The sequence below is a fragment of the Antennarius striatus genome, chromosome 6, assembly GCF_040054535.1.
Source record: "Antennarius striatus isolate MH-2024 chromosome 6, ASM4005453v1, whole genome shotgun sequence".
Lineage (NCBI taxonomy): Eukaryota > Metazoa > Chordata > Actinopteri > Lophiiformes > Antennariidae > Antennarius > Antennarius striatus.
The window spans coordinates 17,809,668-17,837,511 of NC_090781.1; the positions used below are offsets into that span (position 1 = coordinate 17,809,668).

The window sequence follows — 27,844 nt, forward strand, 5'->3', positions numbered from 1 at the left end:
GGGGCATATTCCAACTTTAGATCTATGTAACAGAATTATTCTTTATTAGAAATGTTCAGAGGTGGGGTTGCCTTCCTACGTAACTAATCCCATCCATAAAATGGGGTTAGTTACATAGGAAGATTAAGTAGATTAAGATGGTTTGTGATATTTTATCAAATGATGTTGGACGTTACAGCACCTGAAAAGACAAACTCTAGAGAAAATTAACAAGATACAGCGGTCTCAATTAATATTCAGCCATTTGCAACAGTGAAATCACAAAAGAAATCAGTTTAAATGTGGTTCCAGTAGCACAGAACTATTTCCATAAGACCCAAAAGGTTTGGGATGCTGCTCTCTGCAGCCATGAAACCAAACTGGGATTTTTGGGGCTGATGGTGGTGGTTATCAACCCCAGCTGTTATATGGATGCAACGGGACACTGGTTTTAATATGGGGAGAACACCATGCATGTGGCTCTGTGGCGTAATGGATAGCATGTTGGACTTCTAGAAGAGAGCAATGAGGCAAGCAATTCAAAGGTTGTGGGTTCAAGTCCCACCAGACTCATCCTTTAACTTGGCAGAAGTAGCTGGCCCTCCTCTTCACATCTGCAAAAATCTTAAAGATCAGTGAGCTCCTTAAATAAACAGCTTCCTTTAGTAGAGATGATGATGCAGGACTTTTCCATGAACTGTTGTGTTGAGTCTCTGTATCTCAGAATATTCATTTTATTATCCCCCAAAATAAAAACGATGGGAAAAAACAGTGGCCGTCATGTCCATCCTGCCATTTAAAACTTTTTAGAAACAAAATGAACAAACTGTATTCTACCTGTTCATCTCTGCTTGTTTCCTCTGAAAGCACCACAGTGTTTGTCGTAAAGCAGCTCAAACAGGTCCTAATTTGTTCATTTCAGATAAACGTAAGTTTGTGTTGAAGCGCAGACGCGTTACATCACCATTGAACACATAATGACAACGCGGAGGGCTCTCTTATTACTGTAATCACACCATGGAATCCTCTCCACTGTGTAGTTTCACAGCATGTATTTAAAGGGGAATTCCACCCTAAACACGCCTCTGGAGCTCAATCACTTTAGGAAACGTTTTTCACAAAAAAACGACATAGTTGGATGTCAGTCAGTTGGATGTACTTTAAAGAGCTCCATATGATCATTGAATTATTTGAGCATCATATGCAATTATAAATCTGCAATAAACTGGCAAATTAGCTGGTGAGTACCCCACCTCCGCTCACACTCAGGTAGTAGACTCCAGCTTGAACCCATGAACCAGATTCAGATAAGCAGCTGAAGACAAGATGATTACTGATTGTCTCATCTTCAAGAAAATTAATAATTTGCCTATTTTTCCCTATTTTCCATGGAAAAAAAAGAAATTTAATTCTATACTTGTTTTCATTTTAACTGACCATAAGTTTAAGTGACCTCAACTCCCAGAGGGTTTTATTTTAAAGGTGGATGTCAGCTATTATCCCTCACACACACACTGTTATGTAATGTAATGGAGCAAGTCCCCCTGATGTGTAGATCATGTTCCTGACACACTTCACAACACTGGAACATGAAAATTAGAAGGCGGTGTTGTGTTTGAAGACTCGCCATGTGTTCCTGGACAACGAAAGAACATCCTGAATTCCTCAGGGAACAATCTGAGGCCTTCTGAATTTGGAATTAGTGGAGTCACATATTCTTCACTGAAGAAATTAATTGAAAATATTTTTTTTTTATCCAAGTCCACTCCAAAAAGTGGCAGCTCATTTTATGGCACATGCCCATCTTCCTTCCTTGCTCCATAATGAAACATACTCATTTATTCGCAAACCTCTGCAAGATGTATGGATGTTGCCTACCTCCTGTGAGGACAAATATATCATTTGGAACTAAAATAAAATTTTTTCGTAAATAGGACATAAATGAGCCTTTTAAAATTGACATGCCTGATTGTACTTTTTTCTTCTGTTTCTCTGCTGTCGTTTCCAAGCACACCATTCCTCCCTCAGCCGATATAATGATGGAGCAATGAGGTCGGCTCTTGGTCCTGTTTATAGCATGAGGATGAAGTCATACTGGTTTTGGTCTTGAAGCAGTGTCAGACCTGATAACAAAGAGAGAGAAGGAAGCGCGTGAGGGAGTATGAGTGACGTCAGCAGGGATCAGGAGATCAGTTTAGTGCTCCTCTGAGTTTCTGCTGCCTTCAACACATCTTTAAACTGAAACTCATCGATTACAGATGATGGAGGGAGATAGGAAGTGGCAGAGACAAATATGCTGATGGTGGTGCGGTGTTTCCTGTTTCATATAGACTTGGAGCAAAGTTCCTAAATGCGTATCAAAGTGCATTTGATATGTTGTGTTAAATTAGATAAGTAAAATCGGCTGCTTTTTATTTACTAGCTGCAGTATTCCAGCCACATCCTCTTCGACTACTTACTTCCCTCTTATGGACAAATCAGTGCCTCTGTTGGGCGTGTGGAGGTCTGTGTCTATGGATAGAGGATTGTCCAGGATTTTATGTATAAGTTGGACAAATGGGCAAAAAATTTTCAACTTTTATACTACATATGTCTGCTGCGTGGCTAATAATAGCTTCAGCTGTCAACGGTACCCCAAGAGAGTTGGTTGCCAATGCAGACACCTTGTCTAATTTCACGATGAAACAATGATTTAACAATGATTAGTGATGAGAACTTTGAACAGCTGAGGTGTGCGGGATGAAATCCTTTTTTTTTACAAAGTATGTCAGTGGTTTTCCAAGTCAAACATTACCTCTTCATGTGGAAAAAGAGCAACAACTCTCTGAATCACATGCATGAGTTGGCGTCACCCCGTGGATGCATGCAGAGGTTTTATGGCTGTTGGCAGCTGTTAAAAAGATTCCTTTAACAATCTGCGCTCTTACGAAGGCGAAGTGTCGGCTAAGAGGAACAAAATGAGGGAGCGTATAGGAAAATGCTCTCATTTAACACCCCGCTCGGAAATTCCTCCTGCCAGGGTGTCTGGAATTCAAACACTAATGAACTTTAAATTGTTCTCCAGCTTTCAGTCAGGACAGGTGTGTTGTTGTCTGGGTTGAAACTGGAAGTGATTTGATTATGGGTTCTCATGAATGAAGGGAAAAGTATGATTCCATTTGGAGTCTGAGTGAAAGTGTTTTATGAGAGGAGATGAATGGGAGGAGAAAACTGTCACTGTCATGAAGACTTGATGTCATCACTGCGTCTGACACCACAAAGTCTTCGTCTTAATTATGCCTTCTGTGTCTTGTATTGTGGTATTGATTTAAGTATACCTGAGTTCAGCCAACGTTTAATCATAGGCATTGAGGTTTATTTGGTTTAACTGCCTGCTTCAATCCCACCCAGCATGATTTAATTGGTTTGACGATGACTAAAAATGTCTTTCATCATTTAAGACTTGGGTTCCTTGGCGTCAAATTTCAGGTCATTAGATGGAAAGACCTGTTATTTATCAATTTATATCATGATGGAAAAAGTAACTGTAGTGATGTCATACCCATTAATGGCTCACTTCACCCAGCTGATGTCTGAACTAAGCTCTTACATTTGATAATAGCATACAGTATATTGAATGATACCCTCTGTCTAAATGTGCTGTACTTCTTTCAATTTCTTTCCATATAACTGTTATACAGCAACTACTTTTGCAAAGCCCAACGCTAACAGCCATCATCCAATCTGAATTGATGCTCAGGTTTATGCTAGGCTCATTTGCTAAATGACTGTTCTATAAAAAAGGAGTATTAGACGCGTAATTGTATGAAAACATTTAAAACACACAAACAGGTGAGGTGATGGTTTCAGGGCTGATGTATAGAATGTGACTGGTTGGAAAAAGTTAAAAACCAATGCAAATATCATTCTGTAGGATGCATCACTTATCTCACATGCAGGATGCAACATGAGGAACTGTCAGTCATGATCCGATGCTCTGCTTCCTGTTCTCCCTGAGGAGGAAAGCTGCAGGTTTGCTTCACTGTTCAGAAAATTACCACAGAGACCGGAAGCATGTCTTCTCACTTGACGCTTCCTGTTTGTGAGGAGGTGAAGCAGCCTAGAGGATGATATGATTGGCAGGCGGGCAGATAGATTGTGCTGCTTTGTGTTTTTGACATGAAGTTTGTGTTAGCCATCTTGTTGACTGGCAGTTTTTGGGGAACGGCTTAAGAGTGCAGGTGTCTTGATGGCAACACAAACACACATTCCCAGATGTTTGTAATCCATCCAGCTGAGTTCAGTCTGATGAACAACAGAGCAGCAAACAAGGTAACACCTAAATATGTCTTCACTGCTGCACCAAAGAGGTTGTTTTTTAAAGTGTGTTCATTTCTTGGATTGTCAGCAAGATTGTGCCAAAACAGATTTGCGTGCAAATCGGTGGCAGAATGGCTCAGGGTTTTGAGTAGACGACTTTAAATTTGGTTTGGATCTGAATATAAAGTCAGGTCCAAAATTCTTTTCTTCACTTTCTTTAATATTATAAGATAGGGCTTTGGGTTTGATTTATGGATAAGGCTTGACTGAATTAAAGTGGGCTGTTAAACCTTGGAGGGGATATGTTCTCTCTTGGGTGCCCTCATGGTTCTGTTACACTGACTCTGTATTGGACTAAATCTCAGCTTCTCTATTCATGATGGACAGACTGGAAAAGTGGACACGATTTTTTTCCCTACTGTGCTCAATGGTTTGAAATCACTCTTTTATAACTGGGATTAATTTGTAATTAAATTATCAGTTGATAAATTAGAATCTGTGCAAAGAAAAATTTAATGTGGCAAGGGTCCGCTCTCGAGCCACTTCTGTTGACAAGCCAACACTTATTTTAACATCTCTTACCATACTTATGCAGATGACACACAAATAAATATTACACTATCAGCACATGATTGCAGTCTCTTACGCTCATTTAATAAGAGATTTGTTAAACTGAACATGTGTCATGTGACTTCTTTGATCTACTGTAAATGCCTACGGGCATATCATAGTGGAGTTGTAGGATTGATGAACCCTTCTGGGAAAGCCTGAGTATAAAGCAGATATTTTGGTTGAGGTTCTGTTGTTTTTTACGTAACATCAGCTGATGGACTAACTTCATCTTTTGTCTTTGCAGCTGCCAAGCGTCCCTCCTCAGTCTCGTCTCTGAGTGGGATTGTGGGTCGGATGATGTCGTCAGTGGACCGAGGAGCCTCGTCCTCCTCCTGCACCTCCGTCAACACAGTCTGCTCGGACAGCGAACGTCCCGCCTCCCTTTCCCTCTCCTCTTCTGCCTCCTCTGTCTCCCTTCAGGATACTTCCCATTCCTCTTCTTCCTCCTCCTCCTCTTCTTCCTCTCTACCGTATGGCACTGTGCCTACCTACAATGCCTCTTCCTCATCGTCATCATCATCCACGCCGAAGAGAAATGGCTCGGACATCAGCTTGGACCTCACACCCCTGGTCACGCCACATGCCTGTGGAGTTCCTGGTAGTGGAGGAGGAACAGGAAGTGGGGTCTGTCTGGCCAAGGTGACTGGTAGAACCGATGCCACTAATGGGCATTCAGCCAATCCAGAGGCAGCAGCTTTGGCCAAACCCAGACAGCTTTCCCGCTTGGAACGAGTTGTGTTGGAAATCGTAGAGACCGAGCAAGCCTACGTCAGAGATCTGAAGAGCATTGTCGAGGTAAGAACCAGTCTGGTGGTTACTTATGTCTACAAAGCGCCAGCAGCAAAGTGAAAGCATCTCGAGAGGCGAATCCATTTTTTTGAGTGTGTGAATAAATTCAAAAGTGGAGTCAAACTCTTTATTAATTTAAAATCTTCTCCAGGAGATGTTGAAATTTACTGGCGTTAGATTGATTGTCTGCTGGCGGCACTGTTGGAGAGGAATGGTCTGACCCAGCCAGTTATTGGATTGTGTTGGTGATCTGGATCATTATCTGGATCCAGACGCTTTCTAAAGGATTTTTACCAGTTCCAAGATTACACACAATAGCTTCACCATGAGGTCTAGCACACATCAGCTGGTGACAAATTGGTTTCCAAGGTAACCAAACTATGGTATAATATTCTGAAGCGCTTGCCCCATTAAATATACCGGCAGCCAATTACGACGCTGCTGCGGTTTCTAATAAAAACAAAGACGAAGGCAAGGCTGCATCACTGCACACAGCTGTGTGGTGGGAGGGGCTAGCTGTAGTTGAGATTTATTGGCCAGGTGTGAATGCCTCTGGGCCAGTTCACCTGCAGCTGGTCTACACACACACACACGCGCGTACGCGTTCGACTGTATTCTACTGTTATATCAGTATAAAAACGTAGAAGAATATCTGTAAGGCCTGAATGCATACAATACATGGCGCCAGGATCTGATTTTCTGTTTGGCCAAGGTGATTTTGGCCTGAGACTTTTAATCACAAGTTAAACTAAACAACATGTGTTCATCGTTGGCCTAGCTTTATCAAGAGTGTTTGAAGAACAACCAATCAGCCCTCTTTCATGCTGGAATATGCAAATGGTCACATATGCATTGACCATATTGTCTAGTAGACCTCTTTAAATTTCAGACATGTGGGCCAAAGCTTTAGGAAGTGTCCTCGCTCCCCACACCCACCTCCTCCTGCAGAGGAGTGGGCCCTAAAGCAGCCGAGAAAAGGGAAAAGAATGGTTTCCATCACGAGTGATTGACTTGTTAATGGCCAATAACAGCTTGATCTCCCAGCAGCAAAGATACAACACGGTTTCAAACTGTGAGCGGTGGCTGTACTCCACAGAATGTTCTGGTTGTGAAAGCTAAGTAAAAAATCCCTTGCTTTATTTTTCTATGCAGCAACGATAAACAATTCAGAATAGGAAGAGCGTGTCCTTGTACTCTTTGTTCATTTTGTGGGTCCATTTCTGTCAAAGATGTTGCTCACATTGGTTATTGTGATCTTGGATCTTCGGAAAGCACTGACTTAAACTACCAAATATCAATATTAGATTATCTGGGTTGAACATCAGGACCAACTGAATTCAAACCAGGAAACGTGAAAAAGGGGGAAACTGTAGTGAAATTTGGGTGAGGTCAGGGTGAATGTGGGATTAAAGTGTAGAATGAGGCCTGTTTTCCTGTAATCTGCTCTTATTTAAAAGCTTCTTTATCAACGTTTATATTAAAGGATTGCTGGGATTAAATGTTCATTCACATGAACAGGAACTTTAGTGGTGCCAGTGAAGAATGTTTCACATACTTTTGGAGATACCTTTGAAGTCTTTCAGTAAAATATGTTTTTTTTTAATGGAAAATGCTTTTTTTTGGGAGTATTTGCTGACTAGTGCTTTTATAGTCCGTCTTTCATCCGTCATTGGTCCAGGTGCAGCGGGCGTCGGCCAAACTCTGTGTGTGTTTGCGTCCATCTGTCTGACTGGAGTGTGAAACATCCTTTTGAAGTAAAACAGAGAATTTACTACCGCTTTCATCCTCGGCCACGATGCACACACTCACGGCTTGGCTAACTGTCATCAGCTTTATCAGCTGTCTGTCAGTTTCCCCGCTCTGACCTTCGACGCAGGACCGACCTCCAGCTCCGTCTCTCATCACCACATCTTTCTTCTTCGTTGGTTAATCCCTCCTGACGCTCAAAGGTCATCAGTTCTAAGATAGAATAAAACAGCCTAAACCTTTTTCACTCCAACAGCACTGCCTGTCTATCCACTACCTTGTTTGTGTTTTCTCTCCCTGTCTCCTTTTGCTTTCCCCCTTAACTAACAGGGGTGCAGCACTTCCCTCTCTGGCTCACAATAGGAAATTCTAATAAAGACTGACAATTTAGTTCCCAGAGAGGAGTGCTTACGGTCAAAACACAAAACAAAACAAAAACAAAAACAAAACAAAAACAAAGGTCATCTGTGCAATCCCACAACGAGTGCAGTTGTCACTGGGGCTAATTACTGCCTGGATTATTCTTCCCAATCCTGTGATTTCAAGTCTCTTCTAACCTGAAGAAAAACATCCAGGTGTAATGACATCCGTGTCGTCTCATTGTCGTCTCACCTTAGTCTTGGAGAGAGGTCGTTTTTCCTCATAGTTTTTATCAACAGAATTGACACAGGTTCATTGTGAGGAATGACAGGGTCAGCCCCAAACATTCCTGCTCCTGATGGAAAGGATCTGATGAGTGTTTTGTCCTGTAATGTAAGCCTTCGTTCCTGCTGCTCTCTGTATTTGAGGTTTTGCTGAAGTCTGGTTTTGATTGAGGCTACATGATGTCACGCTCAGTGGGAATCTGAACCAAATACCATAATAGGCCTGTGTGTGTGTGTGTGTGTGTGTGTGTGTGTGTGTGTGTGTGTGTGTGTGTGTGTGTGTGTGTGTGTGTGTGTGTGTGTGTGTGTGTGTGTGTGTGAGTGAGTGTTTTAAAGAGAAGAGTGAAAACAGCTCCTCTGTCACTGACACACTCGCATATCTACAGTTTCTAAAAAATACGATCACTCCAACTGGATTTTTATTCGTTTTTGACAACCAAAGTTTCTTTTTCTTCCAACCCATTTCAGGAGCGTTTGGGGAAATTCGTGAAATAATGAAACCAAATTAGAAATAAGTGGAACAATTTCATGTGATTTGGAGCAAGCAATGTCGTTTTTGAACCCAGAAAACTCAGCGAACATGAGACGTTTGGATCTTGCTGTTGACCTGCAGCCAAGTGGGACAGGAAACTGAGGGGGGAGCAGGAGAGAGAGAGAGAGAGAGAGAGAGAGAGAGAGAGAGAGAGAGAGAGGGAGGGAGGGAGGGAGAGAGAGAGAGAGAGAGAGAGAGAGAGATGGGGGAGCAAGGGAGGAAAAACAGAAATGGATAAGATGTAGAGAAAGGACGAGAAGAAAAGGAGAACAAGAAGAGTCAACTTTCTTTCTTATCCGTGTTTCTGTCTTTGCTGGTGTTTGTTTTAGCCAAACCTTTCCTGAGCAGAGCTTAACATCACTCTCTTCCTCATTCCTTCTGTCTTCTTCTTCCCTGTTCAACTCTCATTTTTCACTCATCTCTCTCTCTTTCTTCGCTCTCTTACCCTCTCTCACTCCATCGTGCCCTCAGTGTTTGTGCCGCTTCCCCTTGCCTTTAAAAGGTGATGAATGCAGCCGAGACCTCTCATTATATGCCTCATTATGTGTGCGTATACACACACACGCACACACACACACACACACACACACACACACACACACACACACACACACACACACACACACACACACACACACACAGACACACACACACACACACACACACACACACACACACACACGCACACACAGAGGTCTTGTTTTTGTGTCCAATTTAGGGAAAAAACAGAAAAAAAGGTTGACGGAGGAGAAGAAATGTATTTAACATGAGAGGCTCTGGATTGTTCAGGAGTTGCAAGTATTTTAGAAGTTCAGTTTGTCTGATGTCCACAGAGGTGTTCTGTCTGTGCCTATTAAGGTCATCACACCTCAACTCACTCACTAACTCTAGGATCTGATACGATTTCCTGGATGTGTGACTCTTCCTATGCATTTTAAATCAATTGCATTTTAAATCACTTGCATTGAGAATGCGTGGAATCCACAGATTAAAGCAACAATTAAATTGCATTTCTTTCTCGTAATATTAACAGAACTATCAGGAAAAACACGGCAGCGTGAAATTCTGGATCAAATCTAAATGACTCTAAGAATCTGGGCATCACGTCGTTCTTCCAGTGACCAGGATATAATCGAGATCAGTTTGCTGGTGTGTTACTAATAAAATCTTCTGATGAGGTGAAAGTCCTCTCTGTCTCTGCTCAGTCTCTCTCACCCTGTGTGTCTCACCCCTGACTCCACTCTAGTGTAATCTAATTACTGGTTGCCACAGGAAATTACCTCATGTGGCCTCTGACAGGGTTGCTGATAGAGTTAAGCTTGTGAGAGTTTCAATCAATGCCTTTTCACAGATGATCGTGTCACCTCAGATCCTCTCGTCTTGTTTTACAGCTGTTTAATGAAGCTTAGAAAGCATCTTGATGGTGTTTCATTTCAAAGTTTCATCATAAAAGGTTGTTTGCAACCACTGATCTGCAGTGGTCTGTCAGTCAAACCTCCGACTACAAGTTCTTCACACTTCCTGTTTTTCTTTGTTGTTTCCTGTTTGACTTACTGTGTGTGACAGCTCAGGTGTTTTCCTGTTGGCACCTTCAGAATTGTAGAGATTTGATGTTCTGGTGGGGGACAGATGTTGTGTGATAAAGCTTTTACACATTTTATTGTTAATCTTTTATCAACTATTTGAGGCTTTACAAGGAAAGGACGTGGGAAGGCGAGGCTGGCGCCAAAGAGGGAACCAATCAGATCTTGGAGTGTTTCCATTGTTATTTGGAGTGTCCAGTTTTCATTCTCGTACATTTCATGTCATTTCCAATATACCTGGATTTTCATTCACATCCTCGTTTTACTTCTCATTGTGGAACTGAAATATCAGCCAAACAACATGAAGAACAGATGTGGAGGAAAACATCTGTCGGCTTGGCCGATATTTCAGCTACAGACCCAGAACGGATCTGCTGAGTTATGATGTGGATGGCTTCATTGGGTTAGGCTAATAATTGGACTTTAGATTTGGGTTTCATTTAGTTAAGAGGAAACTGTTGAGTCTTGGCGGAGGACATCCCTCTGGTCCCCTTTTATCTTTCCTGGTTTCTTTCTCTCTGTGTTTTGTCTTTGGACACGAGATTAAAAAACATCTGAGAGACTGTTTTGAGAAATTGTACTTTGTTGAATTGAAAAGATGGATAGTAGTTTGATCTCCATCCACAGCTTCACATGAAAACAACCTGGATTGTTTCATCGCCAACAAAAGTCACCTCTGGGGTGCAGTCATTAGCATCGTATGTCCTGTTTGTTTAATCAGAAAGAAATTCAGAAACCCAAGTGTAAGAATTTTTGTGGACTTTTTATTGACGGACAATAGCCAACACAAGTGCAACCACACTTTGAGCTCACTTGGAGCTCTGGAGGTTTTGGAAGACAGACTTTGTTGCCTCAGGATAGAGTCAGGTTTTCTGTTTCCTCCTGTTTCCAGCTCTAGATGGACACGTATTCACCTCACTTAACTCTGACACAACAACCCTTTAAATGTAAATAAATTGATAACGTAAGTGAGATCTAGATCTCTCATCACCAGGATGCCACCAACACAGCCTGAGGCTATAAAAGTGATTGCGTCAAGCTGGGAGCGTTAAAATAACATGTTTTTGTTTACTGAGTCTATAAATGCAAGACAGAGACGTTGATTTATATAATATCTCATTCTTTATCTCCGTTAGAGATGTGATTCAATCAAAAACAGACCTCCAGGCCTGCATTCTTGGCTGACGGGTGGTGTTTACAATGGTTCAGGCTGCGGATGTTTCATCGTCTGCTTAATATCAATGTTTACTTGCGTACCTGTAGTTCCTTGTAAAACATCTAGCGATAGCGGCATCTTTATTAACCAGCGTGCAGGTGCAGTCAAAGCCTGCAGTTGGAGCAGAAACATCTCCTGCAGATCAGTCTAATTACTGAAAGTCTGTGCCCTGAATTAAATGTCTTCACTATGCAGACAGTGTTCTGGAAACGGATGATTAAATGACGTCCAGCTTACATAAACCTGGAATATTTTCTTTCTGTTCATTTAAAATCATTCCAGACCAACTCACACAAAATTAATGAAGTATATATTTTTTATCTGATCAAAGAATCTCCAACATTTAAATTTTTTGCCTCTTTGTGTGTCTGCAGGATTATCTCGGCTGTATCATTGACTGCGGTGCTCTGCCGCTGAAACCGGACCAAGTCAGCACTCTGTTCTGCAACATAGAGGACATCTATGAGTTCAACAGGTAAACCCACTCGCCATTATGATCAACCAACATCTCACCATTCATTTTTGATCATGCTAGGAAAAACACATCTTGAGGAAATGAAGTAGATATATTTAAAAAATGCTTTATCAAGAATCAACTCTTTATTAAAGCAGCACTCTTGTCAATCCCAACCCGGAAATAAGACTGTTTGAAATAAAAGAGGTGATTAGAGGTGAATGCAGCTAGTTCAATGGTGCATTCTTGTTTGCTAACGTTACCCCAGGAATGTGTCACATCGAGCACAGTTGCTATGTGGATGAGGGGAGGATAATTATCATCTTCACGTACAGTATAACTGATGGAACAAGGCATGTCCAAAAATGCCTCATCTACAGATGTTGGACCAACATTGTGATGGGATCCTCTTTCTGGTGTGCCTTGTTCCACTGGTGAAAGTCAAATTGAGGGTTTATGCTGGGGTTGAGTCTGGAAAATGTCTGGTGGGCAATGCACAGGCAGAAATTAACTGAGCAAGGCACTGATGCTGCCACAGCTGCCAGTTTGATTCCTGTCATTGCTCTGTGGGTTGAGAATGAAAGCGTGCAGCAGCTGTCGGGCTCATATGGCCATGCCAGGAATGCTGAGTGCTATTACGCCCAACCTCACACATTTGGAGAGAGAGTGCCTGTCTCTGTGTCACGCTTGTTTGATAGAGTCGCCGGCGAACATACCAGGATATCACTCACAGTTGAAATGCATGATGGTTGTTTTTATAGACGTCTGCAGCGCCAGAGAGGAGGGTTGGCTCTCCGTCCCTTCCTGTAGCTTCTCACGTCAAAACATACCCAATGTTCTGAAAACATAGAATTTAATCATCGAAGTATTTAAAATATGTTGCAGTCAGTTGTGTGACAGTCATTCAGAGGCGTGCCCCGCCCACCTGAGACCACTTGCTGAAGAAATGAGATGCTCACTGAATCACTGATGTTGAACTCACTGGAGCCATTGGGAAAGACGGCAGTGTGAAAAGTGTGACTTTATGGAGCGATGTGCTCTGAAACCATGGGAAGGCAGCCGGTCAAATATGTCACACACACACACACACACACACACACACACACACACACACACACACACACACACACACACACACACACACACACACACACACACATACACACACTCTCTCTCTCTCTCTCTCTCTATTTCTCTGTCCGTCCCTCTCTGTCTCTATTTCTCTGTCCTGCTGAGAATCCTGTTTTCACACTTCACTTTCTTTGTGTTTGCTCCAACACACACACCCACACACACACACACACACACACACACACACACACACACACACACACACACACACACACACACACACACACACACACACACACACACACACACACACACACACACACACACACACACACACACACACACGCGTTCACACACAGTTTTCATTCCATCCAGGCTTCCTGCCCCTGGTTCTCATGGGAAATACTGTATGAGAATGAGGGAGTGACACAGAAAGAGAGGGAGAGTAAGGACCCCCCCCCCCCCTGCGCTCTTTTTTCTCTCTGTCGGTCTCTTGCTCTCTCTTTGATTTTAGTTAATGATGTTATTTAGTTGTAAAAGCAGTAATCCCGTCAATGCTCCGCCTCCTGTCTCTGTCCATATATAGCACCATCACGACCACCCTTCTCTACACCGCCTGTTTGTTTACACTGAACAAAGCTGGCACGACACTCACTGGTACGCATCCATCCACCAAGTCCCAACGGTTCCCTTTAATTCAATCAAGCCTGATCCATAATCAAACCCAGAGCCCTGCAACCATAATGGAAGGGTTCTGGATTTGTAACAGCCAAACATTTAAATCTGGTGGATCCAGATTGTCATTTGGTTCCAGCTCAAATTGCAGAAGCTCATAGACACCAAGACATCGATGTCCATCATGATTCCCTGAAAAGTTAAAGAAAACTACATTAAAAAAATTAAAGAAAGAACTATCCTGGGAAAGTGCTATTTAATGGAGTATGCTCTCGCTAAAGACTCAGTGGGCCTTCAGACAAACATGCATGGGTAGAACACAACCCCTCGGTGGATGCAACAGTGGCGGCTGCAGTGTGAGATTTCAGATGGCATGTAAAGAAAAGTCAGTAGATGGTCAGATGATACGGCTCATTGGTGCAGCACCATCCAAATCCACTGGGGACAGTGTTCAAGAATGACATGGCAAATGTCAGTGAACACAATGAAAGGGACATTTCTTTTTAGGGACACTAATGTTTTTAATGTTGAAAAGATTCGACAGCAGCAAAAATGGATGCGAGGAAGCCATGCATAAAAGACGGTAAAGGCAGAGGCAGTGATGTGCTTGGCAAAGGCCATGTAATATATGGCGACATTTAGACACTCCTTTGTCTTGCTTTATTACTTGACATTTGTCTTGCTTACATTACTGCTACACTGCCCCCAGTGGTTTCTGGTGGCATTGCTTGTTTTTGCCCAAATATGGACAAAATGAATTTCAAAGTGAAGAAGGACAGCTAAAATAAATGATCCCTCACTAAATCTACTGCCAGCTGAGAGGCGAAACAACAACCACGCCTCATTACGGCGTGGTAACGTTTACACAGACCGGCGAAGCGCAACCATCCTGACAGGAACAATAAATGTGAGAGGCTCGAGTCTCCCTCTCTTTGTCTCTGCTTCATGCAAAGTTTGACTAAAATGCTTGACCTGGTTTTTCTCTCGTTCTCTTTCTTTGTTCAAGGAAGGAGAGAAAATAAGAGAAACCCCTTCCCTCCACACACACACACGCACGCACACACACACGCACACATTGCACACGCGCGCGCACACACACACACACACGCACATGTTGCTCATGTTGAAGGTATGCTGGATGATGTAGCTACTCCGGGCTTGTAATGTCTGCCCATCTGTGTGTGTGTGTGTGTGTGTGTGTGCGCGCGCGCGTGCGTGCGTGCGTGTGTGTGTGTTTGAGTGTTTTCCCTTATTGTGTTACAATAGAGAGTCAGGTCATGATTTTTTGTGGGCACTGAGTAATTATTGGTTAAAATAGCTAATGATTGATCCCTATAAACTATTTGTTTAAACATCTTAAAGACATACATGTACTGTATGTAATATGATAAAACATACATATAGCTGTGCATCAGTTCTCATCATGCTTGCTAACTGAAAGCCTTGTTGCCGTCTTGCTGTATCCCCCAGAATGTTTCAGAGTATTTAACGTCAAACGTTACGTTATTTTCTTTCTGCTGAGATCCCATCCTTGAATGTAGAGAGTGACTAAGGAGATCCAGCTTTTTTAATGTTGAACATCGTGCGCTTCATCTTTAAAATACATCATCGTCAGCACTGCTTTCCCATGATGCACTGGGTTGTCACTGCAGCTGAGTCACAGCGGTGGTTGGTGATGTCATAAAACCAGGGTTCATTTTGTCTGAACTTCTTTTTATGGTAATTTTTTTCTGTGTCTTTTCTTCTCTTTCCGTGCTTACTCAGATTTCTCCTTGCCTGTGATTTAGCATTTGACCTTTAGCCCCTCCATGCTAACCAGGGGTCACAGGCCAGATGATGTAATGCAAACATGTACCCACTGCCATCCTTGTGAGAGCCCTCGACGACATTTTGCATTCCTCAGACGCTCACCCTAACCTTAACCTAATCCTGATTCTAACCTTAAATCTGACGCTGAGTCTGAAGCTTTAAATTTCTCTTTGAAGTTGTGATGACTGGAGTGAATCTGTCGTTTATTCAGACCACACAGACCTCTGCTTTGGATGTGTTGTCAGTTGGGGTCTTGCTGTGTTTGTTCCTCTCATACAAAACATATTTTCAAAGATTTATGGCCCAAAATAGATTAAACTCATCAGGAAATATTTAACAGACGAGAACCAGAAGTGAAGATTCAACACAGAGAACAATGTTCAAGGCAGCAAAAAGAAAAAATGATGTCATCAGAGGATTTGGAAGTACATGGGATATATCTCTATTTAAAATTCACACATACTTGATGCTTTATTAGATCTAACTGCCCAACATCAGCTCTTTTAAAGCAAAGCTCACCTTTTTAGAATACCATATGGTCCAGAGAAATTTAAAAATTAAATTCTGATTTCTAACATTTTGGGGAAAAATACATTTTTGTCATGTGGATGAATTGTTATGGTTTTTCAAAGTGGTTTAACAGGATCAGAGGTTGACAGCAGTTGAACGTTTGAGTAATATCACAAATAATTATTCAAGTAAATGTCTACCATGACATTTTATAATGTTTTTTAAAGTTGCTTTTGTCTCTGCTTACGCTCAATGTTTTACGATCTAAAATAAAGTTATACTGGATAAAAACTTTATACAAAGCTTCATGAAGCGCAAAAAAAAAATCAGAATTAATTTATTATAAATAAATAACAAAGAAAACACACAGATGGACTTTTAGTGTACAGATTACAGCAGCATTCAAATCACATTTCTAACCTGTTACATCAAAAATAATCACACAACCATCAGAAGAATGAGCCGGTCGGTCCTCAGACCCCATAGGATTCATTTAAAACATAGAAAATACACTTAAACTATGAAAGAAGAGTTCAGTGTAAAATCTCCTGAGACTGTTTTACTATATTAAATGTGAAATTGTGAGATTATTGTGACTTGTGTTGATATAAAAGCAAGATTTTATTGCACTACTTGGTTTTTATTATGGATTAATCTCATCGTTATTTCTCCATTAATTGATTGTGTGGTTGGTAAAATTTCTAAAAATAGTGAGAAATGCCGTCACAAAAACTCCGAGCCCAAAGTGGCACCTTTGCTTTGTTCGTTTTATCCAGCAGCAGCCTAAACTTCAGCTCTATTCCAAATGCTTTAAGGCAATTGAAATAATTCACAGCTGCTGGAACATTTTATGAAAAGCCCTTTTGCTCTTAAAATGTAGTTGCTGCCATTTTTTCTCTTGCTTCATAAGGATGAAGTCTCTCTTTATCCGTTATTATCATATCGAAGTTTGTTGGGAGAAATAAATGAATGATCCATATTTGTCCTGATAAATTAGGTTGTGGCGCTGCTACACTCCCATTTATGGGCTCTGGTTGATGTGTTCTGGTGTATGTTCCAACATGAATACATGTGAACATGAAAATGACTTAAGGCTCTGTTAAAAATGGGAGGGAATTAATTCCAACACTGCAAAAAATACATAAAATTACAACCTTTGCATTGTGTGTGGTTAAAAACGATAATATTCTACTGCCATTTTCTGTTTTCCACTCCTGAATAATGCCCAGTGAATATTAAAATGTCACTTAAATGCTGTCAACCTGATGGACACACTTGATAAATGTGAACCCTGTGGTCCAAGTTGAAGACTGATCTTTATTACCAATTTATTCCAAAAGCCAAACTCATGCATTGTGGATAATTAAAATCTCAAAAGCTCAAAGTCTTAAAGGTAGCAGATAAAGCTGTTAGACACTGATAGTTAGATTACAGTGCTGACAGACATAAATCATCCTTGAGTCTGAGGAATCCGTTCGGCTTGAGGCCTCGGGTATGTTTTTATAGATTGATATTTGCCATGAATTATACAGACGGCAAAAACAAGATGAAGGGGAGCCTCGTCATGCTGGGTGGTCAGCTGCCGGGAGGATCAACCTGTCAAAGTTTCATTTAATCAGATTTGAAGAGTCTTCATGGCTCGTGACTGAATGCTGTTCTTAAGTGTAGAGTGCTTTAGTCTGGGAACTTTGGGAAAAACCTGCATCTACTGTAAGTTCAGGTCAAGGTTTGAGTCACGGGTCCAAGACTAGGAAAAGTTGGCTGTGAGGAGAATTTTGGGTTGCTTTTTTCTGTTCTTCAGTACTGTGAGATAAAACCTTTCTTGATCGTGGAAGAGAGAAACATCCAGCATGAAGCGTTTCCATATCTATTCACACCTGAATCCAGATCCGCATCAGTGTCAAGGACTTAAGTGGTGAAGTTTATTTCCCTTGATCGGAGTGAAGCGACATCATCTTGATGACATCACAGAATGAGCACAGTACCCTGGGAGTGATGAAATGATGCAGCGCCTTTTGTTTTTCATAATCAACGCAATAATCCTGGATTTTCTTCGACTCACCATGAAAGTCTGTCATTAGAACAAACAGAAATTATGGTTTCAAAGCTAAAAGTAGTAAAATGTTCCTCATTATTAGTCATGTTTTTATGTTTATACCTCCAAAGAGTACAGCACTGATAAAACACATTTATTTATCTCTTTGTATGCTCCTTCTCTTCACACCTGTGTGAAATATAACCCTCCTTCTCCTTCTTCTACTTCTCCTCCTCCTCGTCTAACATCATATCTCAGATGCCACACAGTCAGCTGCTGTTTATCACTCTGTTAAAGAGTCCATTTGCTGTGCGAGGATGAAATCCAGACATCAGCCCAGTTTTGTTTGGTTTGGCCCCAACCTGTAGAGGAGGGCCCAGTTTGAGCGTTCGGAGCCCAGGGGTCACTGGGTCAGGTGGGGTCAGGGTTGGGTTTGTGTATTTAGCAGCATAAGCCCCTGAGAAAAGAAGTGAGAGGATAAAATATGTCATGAAGTTCAGCATGAAGGCTAAGGGGGATGGTGCTATCAAAAAACAGAAATGTAAATATTACTTTAATTATAAAAAAGAAAAAAAAGAAAGAAACATAAATAATCATGATTTTATTAACGCAATTGAAGAAGTAGTAAAATGTTTGGTGACTCCTGTGAATTCTTTTATATTATTATCATTGTTATTATTTTGTCTTACTGTTTCTTTCTCTTATTGGCATGTTTGTGTTTTTCATGTAGTAAAGATATTATTCTGTCCTGTTTTTAATCACTATTTGCAGCTGCTTCTCTTCTTCTGGTGTTTTCCCTCTAACCTTCTGTCCTCCATGTGTCGGCCTCTTATTTTCTTCATTTCTCACTGTGGCATGGTTTCTCTCTCTCTTTCTTTCTTCCTGTCATTGTCCCTCTCCCCCGTTCTCCTCCCCTCTCCTTTCTCTGTGGTCACTGCATTAAAAAATAAAAAAACACCCAGAACTCCCTTTTCCTCTACCACAATCCCCACTAATGACGTTCGCCGGCCACAAAATGAGGGCTGACGCCAGAAGAGAGAGGGCGAATGACGAGAAGGGGATGAAGGATTGGGTTGTGTGATAATGATTATTGATTTCAGCTTTGTAACAGAATGCAGTTCAGTGGTGTAGCTTCCTATGTGCAAAGTTATTGTCTGATCTACTCTGATTGTACATGTCTCTAAAATAAGGATTCGTACTTTACCCTACAATAACTACAGTTCCCATGAGGCTTTGGGAGCACAAACCTGCAGCAAGCAGGTCATGACAAATATTTGTACACATTAGAAAGAAGACATTTCTTTTGGAAAATCTCTTTGACCACATGTTGTCCATAGCAGCTGGCTTTGAGTTGAAGCTAACAAATGCTAAGCTCACATCATGAAGACAGTGAAGAAAGGTCATTTATCTGCATCAACTTAGCTGGTGTGGCAGTAGCTCAGTCCACTCATTCAGAGGGTAGCTGGCTCAAAACCTGCCCGTGAACCAGAAAGTTTGGAGTATGAAATGCTAGATGGACAGGTGCCAGTTCACCTCCTGATTACTGCTGAGGTGCCCTTAAGCAAGGCAACGTCCCTGAACAAGCTGCTCAAGGGGCACACCACAAAAGGAGCTGTCCACCACTCTACCATTATCTTCTCCTCTATTTGCATGCCCAAAGGCCTCTTGTGTGTGTTAGGACCTGTACATATATATATATGTGTATAAATTAATATTCATTCATTCATTCATTGTCATGTACCGTGCTGTATTCGCCGTAGCGGGTCACAGGGAGCTGGAGCCTATCCCAGCTAGCATAGGGCGTGAGGCAGGGGACACGCCAGTGCACTGCAGAGCCACATACAAAGATGCACACACACACTCACTCCTAAGAGCAATTTGGGACCGGCCAATCAACCTGAAGCGCATGCTTTTGGAGGTGTGAGGAAGCCGGAGAACCCGGAGAGAACCCACACGGACAAGGGGAGAGCATGCGAACTCCGCACAGAGCGGGACTCCAACCCGGACCCGCCATGTTGTGAGGCGACAGCGCTAACCACTGCGCCACCGTGCCGGCCATAGATTAATATATAAAATAATTTCTCTCAGCAGATAATAAAAGTGTTCTTCCTCTTCTTTATATCTTATCAAACTCTCTAATTCATACATGGTGATGTCATGAAGTTCAGTCTGAATGCTGCCTATTTTTTTCTGCGTGCATACATTAAACTTGAACCTCCACTGAATCTCTATCTAATGTTCATATTTGACAGGCTGCCATGTAAATGTTTATGTCTCCAGACAGAGTTGGTTTTGTTACTAGATATTGTTCGTTTGGATCCAAATCCTTTTAACGGCAGACTTAAGATAAATCGACTGACGTAAATGTGGAGAGATGGAAAGTCCAGGTTCCTCCAGGATGCTAGGCCATGTTTATGTCACATCGTAGCCTGGAACCACTTCCAATGGAAGATAATTGAGAGCAAAATGATTCTTGTTAGACATTCAGACGACTCTAGGAAATGGCTAACATACCATATGTTGATGAGGAAGAGATTGAGACAGAGCTGGAAGAGGAACCTTCTCATCAAAGTGTTCTCGGATGTCTGCTGAGAGGCCCGAAAAGGCCCAGATTAAAAGGCGTGACCCGGCCTGGAGTTGTAACGGAAGAACTGGATGACAGTCAGGGGGTGTGGTCTCCACTCAACCCCTTCATAATGGTTTATTCCACACCAGTTGAATAATCCCACTGACCATGGCTTTATTATAGCTTAACAATTCATTATAACTAGAACCCCAACGGAACCACTTCTGAATCTTTCATATAAACTCATTTAAATTAGAATTTTTCATGCCTGTTTAGTTCTGTTGGACTCTGCTGGGCCTAGATGGCCTCTTTTCTGTCTTATTCTTATTTGGTTGGTTCTTGATTTTGTGGTTCATGTTATCTGTTAGAACCTCCAACTTTTCTGGTCCATTTGTTTGGTTCTATCTGGTCCTGCTTTGCCAAGTACTTCTCTTCTTTTCTCTCCTCTCCTCTCCTCTCCTCTCCTCTCCTCTCCTCTCCTCTCCTCTCCTCTCCTCTCCTCTCTTCTGCTCTAAGCCCCCCTCCAGCTTTATGATCTTCTTTAAAATCTTGTCATGTTTAGATTTCCTCCTCTCACACTCACCCATGCATATGCATCACTTAATTTGAAAGTGTCTGTTTTACAGATGTCTGATGTAATCTAACATATATTTAATGCTTCAGTGCTGCAGTGATTGTGACGCCTAGCAACAATAAGCGGTAAAGGATTCAAAAAACAAAAGTGAACTTCTTTGAGAGCATTCCAGAAGTTTTCCTGCATCTCACAGTTTTACTGCTCTTCTTCTCGAAGCAGTCTGCGTGTCATCTTTTAACGGTACGGTTGGGAAATAACCGGTTTCAGCTGCTCCAAGGTCTTTAAATGTTTCTCAGCACATACATGAGCAGGGAAGCATTCAATGTGTCTCACAGATATATGAAGAAATATTAACCATCTGCCAGGTCAAACCTTTAAACCTTCAATATTTCTACTTTTCAAGGTTCATTTCTCACGTATAAAATAAGCAAAGCGTTCATGAAGGAGAAAAAATGTAATATCCACTTCTCTGGGTTCACAGAGGGTATGAAGGGAGGCTTCTTCATTTTCTGATTACTCCTCTTTAATCACAAATGTGTCAATGAAACACTGCACAGGTCCTTCCCAGTATCTGAATCTTTCCCTGTTGAGTTTAAATATCAAACAAGTGTTAAACATGGTCATAAATTCTGGGGGTGAATATATTTGTAGAATTACTTTACAAAATGGGACATGTGTGGAAGGAGAAATGTACGGTAGACCAAACTTTCCATGTGAGTGTTTGAAGATAATCCTACTGATCGTGTCCAGAAAACCACAGTGAGATTGGGCTGCTGTCCCACCTGTGAAGACTGGCCAATCAGAGGCCGAGACCGATACCAGGGTTGGTATCTGACTCAAGGTTATTGTTTGGGACTTTTTTGGACTCCTTTTCCTTTGCCCAAGCAGACTGTGATAAAGTCAAACAAACATTGTCTAATTTTTAACACTTCCCACTACTGGCCTGGCATTCACAGTACAGGTAAGTCTGTACTGTGAATGCCACAGTACAGACTTGGCATTCTGTGATGTCAAGATAGTCAGCACTTTATAGATCAGCTACGTCAGAAGGTTCCACAGTCTACATATTGATTTAATCTTGAGCAGGACTCTGATCTGTGGTTTGTTTCCAGGGTCATAAGGACCACCCACTGGTCCTCAGGGATGAGTCAATGCAGACAAGGAATTTCCTCCTGAGAAATAAATAAAGTATCTGAGATCTGCATGAAACAGCCAACTTCTTAATAAATTAATTAACCTCCCTTCATCATTTTCCACTGTAAAGGTTATTTTGGATTCCTTTGAATTCTCTATTATTGGATGTGTGACAGACATGAGATCACCTCACATTGTCCATTGAAATTAACGACCTTGCTTTGTGCAAAGTCTCGGTTTTCCATTTGGTGTGAAACAATGGGTTCACTGTCTGGTAGAACAGTTCTGTCAATGACTTTAAAAGTTGTTCACATATGAACAAAGGAATGCTGGGACCGAGAGGAGCTTTGCTTACGTGTTGCATGAACATGCTTCAGAGACTCAGGGTGAGGAAAACGAAAGCGATAAAACAAAAGGAAGCCTTTTGAGTTCTTGAGTGAGAGTTTAGATGAGTGAGATGACTTGGATATGGAGCCAAACGCTTTTATAAATATTTATTTTCTGTTTAATTCCTCCTGTAGAGTAACATGAGGCGACTGCTACAGCTGCTTGTCTGCCCCTGCTTCACCCTATTTTCTATTTTCCCATTGATGATTTCTTCTCTCGCATCACATTAAGCACCAAGGAAAGTTCATAAGGGTGCATGTAAAGGTCATGAGAGCATCAGGATTTGGACAACTGCTGTGCTGAGGATGAGGGAATGCAATGTAAGAGTTGATCAGTTTCCTGTCAAACTGATCTGTTGCTATGTAGACTAGCAGGTTAAGTAGGGTCATTTTAATGGATCCATCTAGTAGCTTGTTTCCCTCCTGACGGAACCATCAAGTAGCTGGTTCCTCTGAAAGTTCCTCAGGTTACCTGCACTCAGAGTCTTGAGTCCATCTGGAGAACCAGTGACCAGAGGTCTTGGAACTAGAACCATGTCAGTCAAACTTATAATCAGAAGCCTGGCTCTCTAGCGTGGTGGGTGTGGTTCAACATAAGTCAGCCAATCAGAACCTGTTCAATGTCTGGATGTGTTCCTTTGACTGACATCATGACACCAGACACTTTCTGCAGAGCTGCCTCTGAGCCATTCAAGCTGTTTTTATCAGATAATGATCAAATCAATCTGATTGAATCAAATATTATTACCAAATGTATTGGTTTTGGCTCCGCCTGACTGACTAAAATATTAATAATACCCTGATGTGCAGACTTTTTCAACCAAAACTAAGCTTCTTTTTATACGTTTCCTTTAACTACAGTAAGACTTTATTCATTTTGGCACAAGACAAAGAGTAAATGAAAAGAATATGTATTCCCAGTTCTGCATGTGACAATGATTTAATTGTTCTTCTGTTCTTTCTGTGTGATTGTAGCCACAATGTAGAGACATTAGGCTTCAGTCCGATCAGTGTAACGTGTCACTGAGCAGGAAATGTAAGGATGAATGCTGGAGGATGGAGAAAGAGATGCATTTGCAGCAGCAGTCTTTGGCGGGACGGAAGGATGACGACGTGAATTGATTGTGAGAACAGCGAGAATAGTTTTTGTCATCTGCCAGCTGTAACAGTCTGCAGGTCCTGGACTCAGTTTGTGTGACATCAAACCAAATGTGGAAACACATGATCTGTTTCAGACTGTTCTCACTGTGACTAAACTGTGCACCAAATACAATAAAGACCGTTTTTGCTAAATGTTTTCCACAGCTCCCAACAAAACACACTGGCTGGGGACCAGTTTTGTGGCAGGAATATAACCCGGTTTCTATGTGAGCCAAGACCCGGTGTGAACTCTGTATACCTGACCGCACGGTGCTGTAAACTGTCAAGTGGATTAGTTCTGACAAAACCCCGACCCAGACCATGATGGAGCGTCCATGTGAATGCAGGGTGTAATATAAGCAGATCTCATCGGGTCCGGTCTCGCTCATGTTAACAGCTCCTGTTGGAAAACATGTCCCTGATGTGACCTCTAGCTCCAGATAGTGTTTGTCATGGCTGATGTTCAGCTGCTCCATTTCACAAGACTGTTGTCACCTTTGCTTTTCCTAATGAAGGTCCTAATGAACCAATACAGATAGATGTTAATGTTCAGGTTTCACCCCTCTTCTTTTTAAACGAATCCTCTGTTATTGTTGTCACCTCAATGCTTGTAACAGATAAAACAATGAAAATCAAAGTCAGTGGAGTTTTGATGCTAAAACTTTCCTAATGCTGAACTAACTATAAAGCTAACTAAATAAGATATTTATCACAGTTGGTAACACAGTCGACTTGACCTCCTCTTACACTTCATGCTACATAAAACCAAGTTTTTTTGTGCTTTGGTGGAAGCGTTGACCTCCAGCCCCTCTGGGATGAAGTGGAATGTTGTCCGTGAGTGTTATGATGATTGTTATTATTCTACTCTGGTGTCAGAGCAGGACCGCATCACCACCGTGGGGTCAGCATCCGTCTGTTGCACATAAAAGAACATGGTGTTAGGCTCACATGTTAACCTAACACGTATGGCTCCAATGTTCTGGCGTCATCATGTTTCCCTTCCTGCCGTTAGTTTACATGACTGTGGCACGAACATGTCAAAGGAAATTAACTCCAACGTCTGTGTCTCCTCAGCGATCTCCTGGAGGACTTGGAGAGGAGTCCTCATGCCGCAGCCATCGCTGAGTGCTTCGTGGAAAGGGTGAGTGTGTGTGTGGGTGTGTGTATGTGTGTGTGTGTACTGATGTGAAACATGAAGCTCAAACACCCAGTAAAGCACCAGTATGACTGTAGCCTCCATTCATGGCAGCCGCTCCTCTAACTGGTGCTGCTAATCAACACCTAATGAATACTTCCTGACTGGGTGTGTGCTGGACAGTAGTGATATTGTTCTTGCGTGTTTTAGCGCATACAGTCTGTTCAGTGTGAACATGGCTGCAGGCCTTACGATTGTCCGATTGCAAGCTCAGGTAGTATTAGGGTGTTTCCAGTACGATCTGGTGACATGAAACCAGTTTAATCCTATTCAAGCCACTAGGTGTTTGTGGAGAGAGCTAGCAACATACGGCTATTTAGCGGGAGCTCTGGTATTGCCAATTAGCTTAAACCCAACCTGCTGCTTCCCATGTTCCAACAAATGTTTTCTCACGTTGTACTCGAACGTGGAATCAAAAATCCAAGCCTGAACCTAAACATACCCAGAAGAAGAACCCAAAGGCCGAAGGAAAATGTAAAATCAAATAGAAATTCTGTATATATGACACAGCTTGCAGTCGGGATGTTTAAATACCCAATAACATTTGCTCCTTTGACAAAACACTGAAGCCTGTGATATTCTACCTGTATTATTTTAAATTTTAAAGAAATTGCTCTGGTGACTCAGACCAGGTTTTTACCAGACACGCATTCACCTTCTCCATCCTGAAGACAACTTTACTGATGTGAGACTATAAAGACCATAACCATGAGTGATGGAGTGATGACCTGTTTCTCTTCCTCTGTAAATGTTCTGTCATGTTTTTCAGAGTGAAGCCTTTGACATCTACACACTCTACTGCATGAACTACCCCAAGTAAGTCCAGTTACATTAAACAGTCCGATTGATTCTTCTTAGTTTCTTTTTTTTTTTTTTTTTTTGAATGCAGTATTCAGCAAAACTGAAAATGAGTTTGTAATATGATCGGCTCATGAGAAGCAACGTTATAATGGATTAAACATTTTGGCCTAGTTTGGATAATAGATCTCAGATGTTTGAGTTGTTGTTGAGACTTTTCTCATCTAAACAAATTTGAACAACTTATCTAATATTTCATTGAAAATCAAACATCAGAGATTCATCCAAAACACTACTTTTTCCTTCTTCAGTGTCCTTGCAACCCTTCAGATTTAGTTTGTGAGCCTTTGAAGGGGCTGGGCCTCCGGATCTGGAACCACTGGACTGACTTTTATTGAGTACGAGGTGGATAAATAAGCTCCACTGATCGCTGGACTCATCAGTGTTTTTATTTACTAAAGCATATAAGAGGAGAGAGATGGCTTAATGGAGGTAAGGAAATAGGAAGCAGGGCTCGAAATTGCGCCCATTTTGGTCTCATATGCACCCAAATTTTCATCAGTGCGACTATTGAATATATTTGGGAGCACCGATGCGACTAGGGAAAAAAATCTGGTGCGCCTTTTTTTGTTAGACCGCGCTCCTGCGGTCCTGCCAGGAAACAATGAGAGCGCAACTGCGGCTGCTCTCCTGGGCGAGGGAGAGAGGTGCGCGGAACGGAGATGGACGGAGCGTCTCTATCACTCCGTCACTGCCTTGCTTTTGGGTAGGTGCTCTTAAACTCCTTGCTGGTGCTACTAACTTCTAGATTTGGGGGCACCAGTGCTACCAAGAAAAAAGGTTAATTTCGAGCCCTGGGAAGGATGAGAAAAAAATACCAGAAAACAAACTTTTTGCGCAAATTGCAGAAGTGGGGTTAGGGTTACTGAAAGCCATCGTAGTCCCTCTCTAAATTTAAATGGAAATCAAACCAGAGTCTTCACACTCAACAGTTCTTTTAAGTTTTTTCTGCTCTTAAATGAGATTCAAGCTCTAAACGCATACAAGTTGTACTTATTTTTATTCTGTATTATATCTAAGAAACAAATTATAATGCTCTAAGATGATTAAAGATGAACGATCTGTCTGACTTTAACTGCCTGGTGAGGAGAAATACGATGTCAGACACAAGAAGAAGCACACATTGGCTTGATTTAAGGTATTTCATCTTCTTCGCTGTCTTTGTCTCATCATCTGTGTTTTCTTTTCTGTTGGGAGAATCGTTCTCAGTCTCCCGCGGCGATCTGACAGGCAAATGTTTGAATGACAGGATCGCTACCTGGCTCTGTTAGTCCATTTAAATCACTGCATACATGCACAGTAAAAGCCTACACGCATGTGTGTGTGTATGAATCTGCCGGAGTGGAAGCCCTACCCTTCTTCACCTTGCTCCTCTTGCTGCTGTCACCTCCTTAAAGCTCCATTAAACTGCAATAAAACTAAGTAGGTCAAATGTTTTCAGACTGCTGAACTGAGGAGCTCTGAGTCAGACCCTCTGCAGCTTTCAGCGCCACTTCTTCTTCATCTTCTTCCTCTTCTTTTCCTGTCGCTGGATCCTTTTAGGCATCATAGTTCCAAACAGAAAAGAAAGAAAGAAGATGAAGAAGAGACACAGTAAAACAAAAGATAATCAGCATTAAAATCTGCAGCTCCCTGCGGGATCACAGTGAGACCGTAATGCGATCTCCAGTCAGTCTCCACACTGCATTTTTCCACCGTGATCCGCTGGGTCAGATTTGGAAGAGAATCTGCTGGATTGCAGGTTTGTGAACTCCAGCACAGCTCCGCGGGGAACATGATGATGAGGGCCTTTGTTTGGTTAGTTGTCCTGCGTCAGAGGAGAATTAATACAAGGAATGCAGCATCTCTGCCATCAGAGATTGCCAGCAGCTGAGCGGAGGTGCTTTAAGGAAATCTCACAAACATTATCACGCCGTATGGGTGTCATGTATCATGAAACAGGCTGCCATTAAAATGACATTAACAGACATGGTTGTAGGCAGAGGATGCATGCAGATGCTGTGAAGATTTATTCTTCTGAACTCACTGGATTTTTGA

At 41.9% G+C, this 27,844-nt stretch overlaps 1 protein-coding gene across 3 annotated transcripts in view; it reads left to right on the forward strand.

The window, feature by feature from the left end:
- plekhg2 (pleckstrin homology domain containing, family G (with RhoGef domain) member 2) overlaps positions 1-27,844 on the forward strand; it is a 61,411-nt gene that overhangs the window by 16,587 nt on the left and 16,980 nt on the right. For 2 of the 3 annotated variants that reach the window (XM_068317112.1, XM_068317114.1), the window contains exons 3-6: positions 5,135-5,685; positions 11,775-11,875; positions 24,829-24,895; positions 25,719-25,765. In XM_068317112.1, the coding sequence (XP_068173213.1) occupies positions 5,135-5,685; positions 11,775-11,875; positions 24,829-24,895; positions 25,719-25,765 (766 nt within the window). Of the gene's footprint in view, positions 1-4,160; positions 4,291-5,134; positions 5,686-11,774; positions 11,876-24,828; positions 24,896-25,718; positions 25,766-27,844 lie in introns of those variants that run through there. The other variant, XM_068317113.1, reaches the window with a different exon arrangement.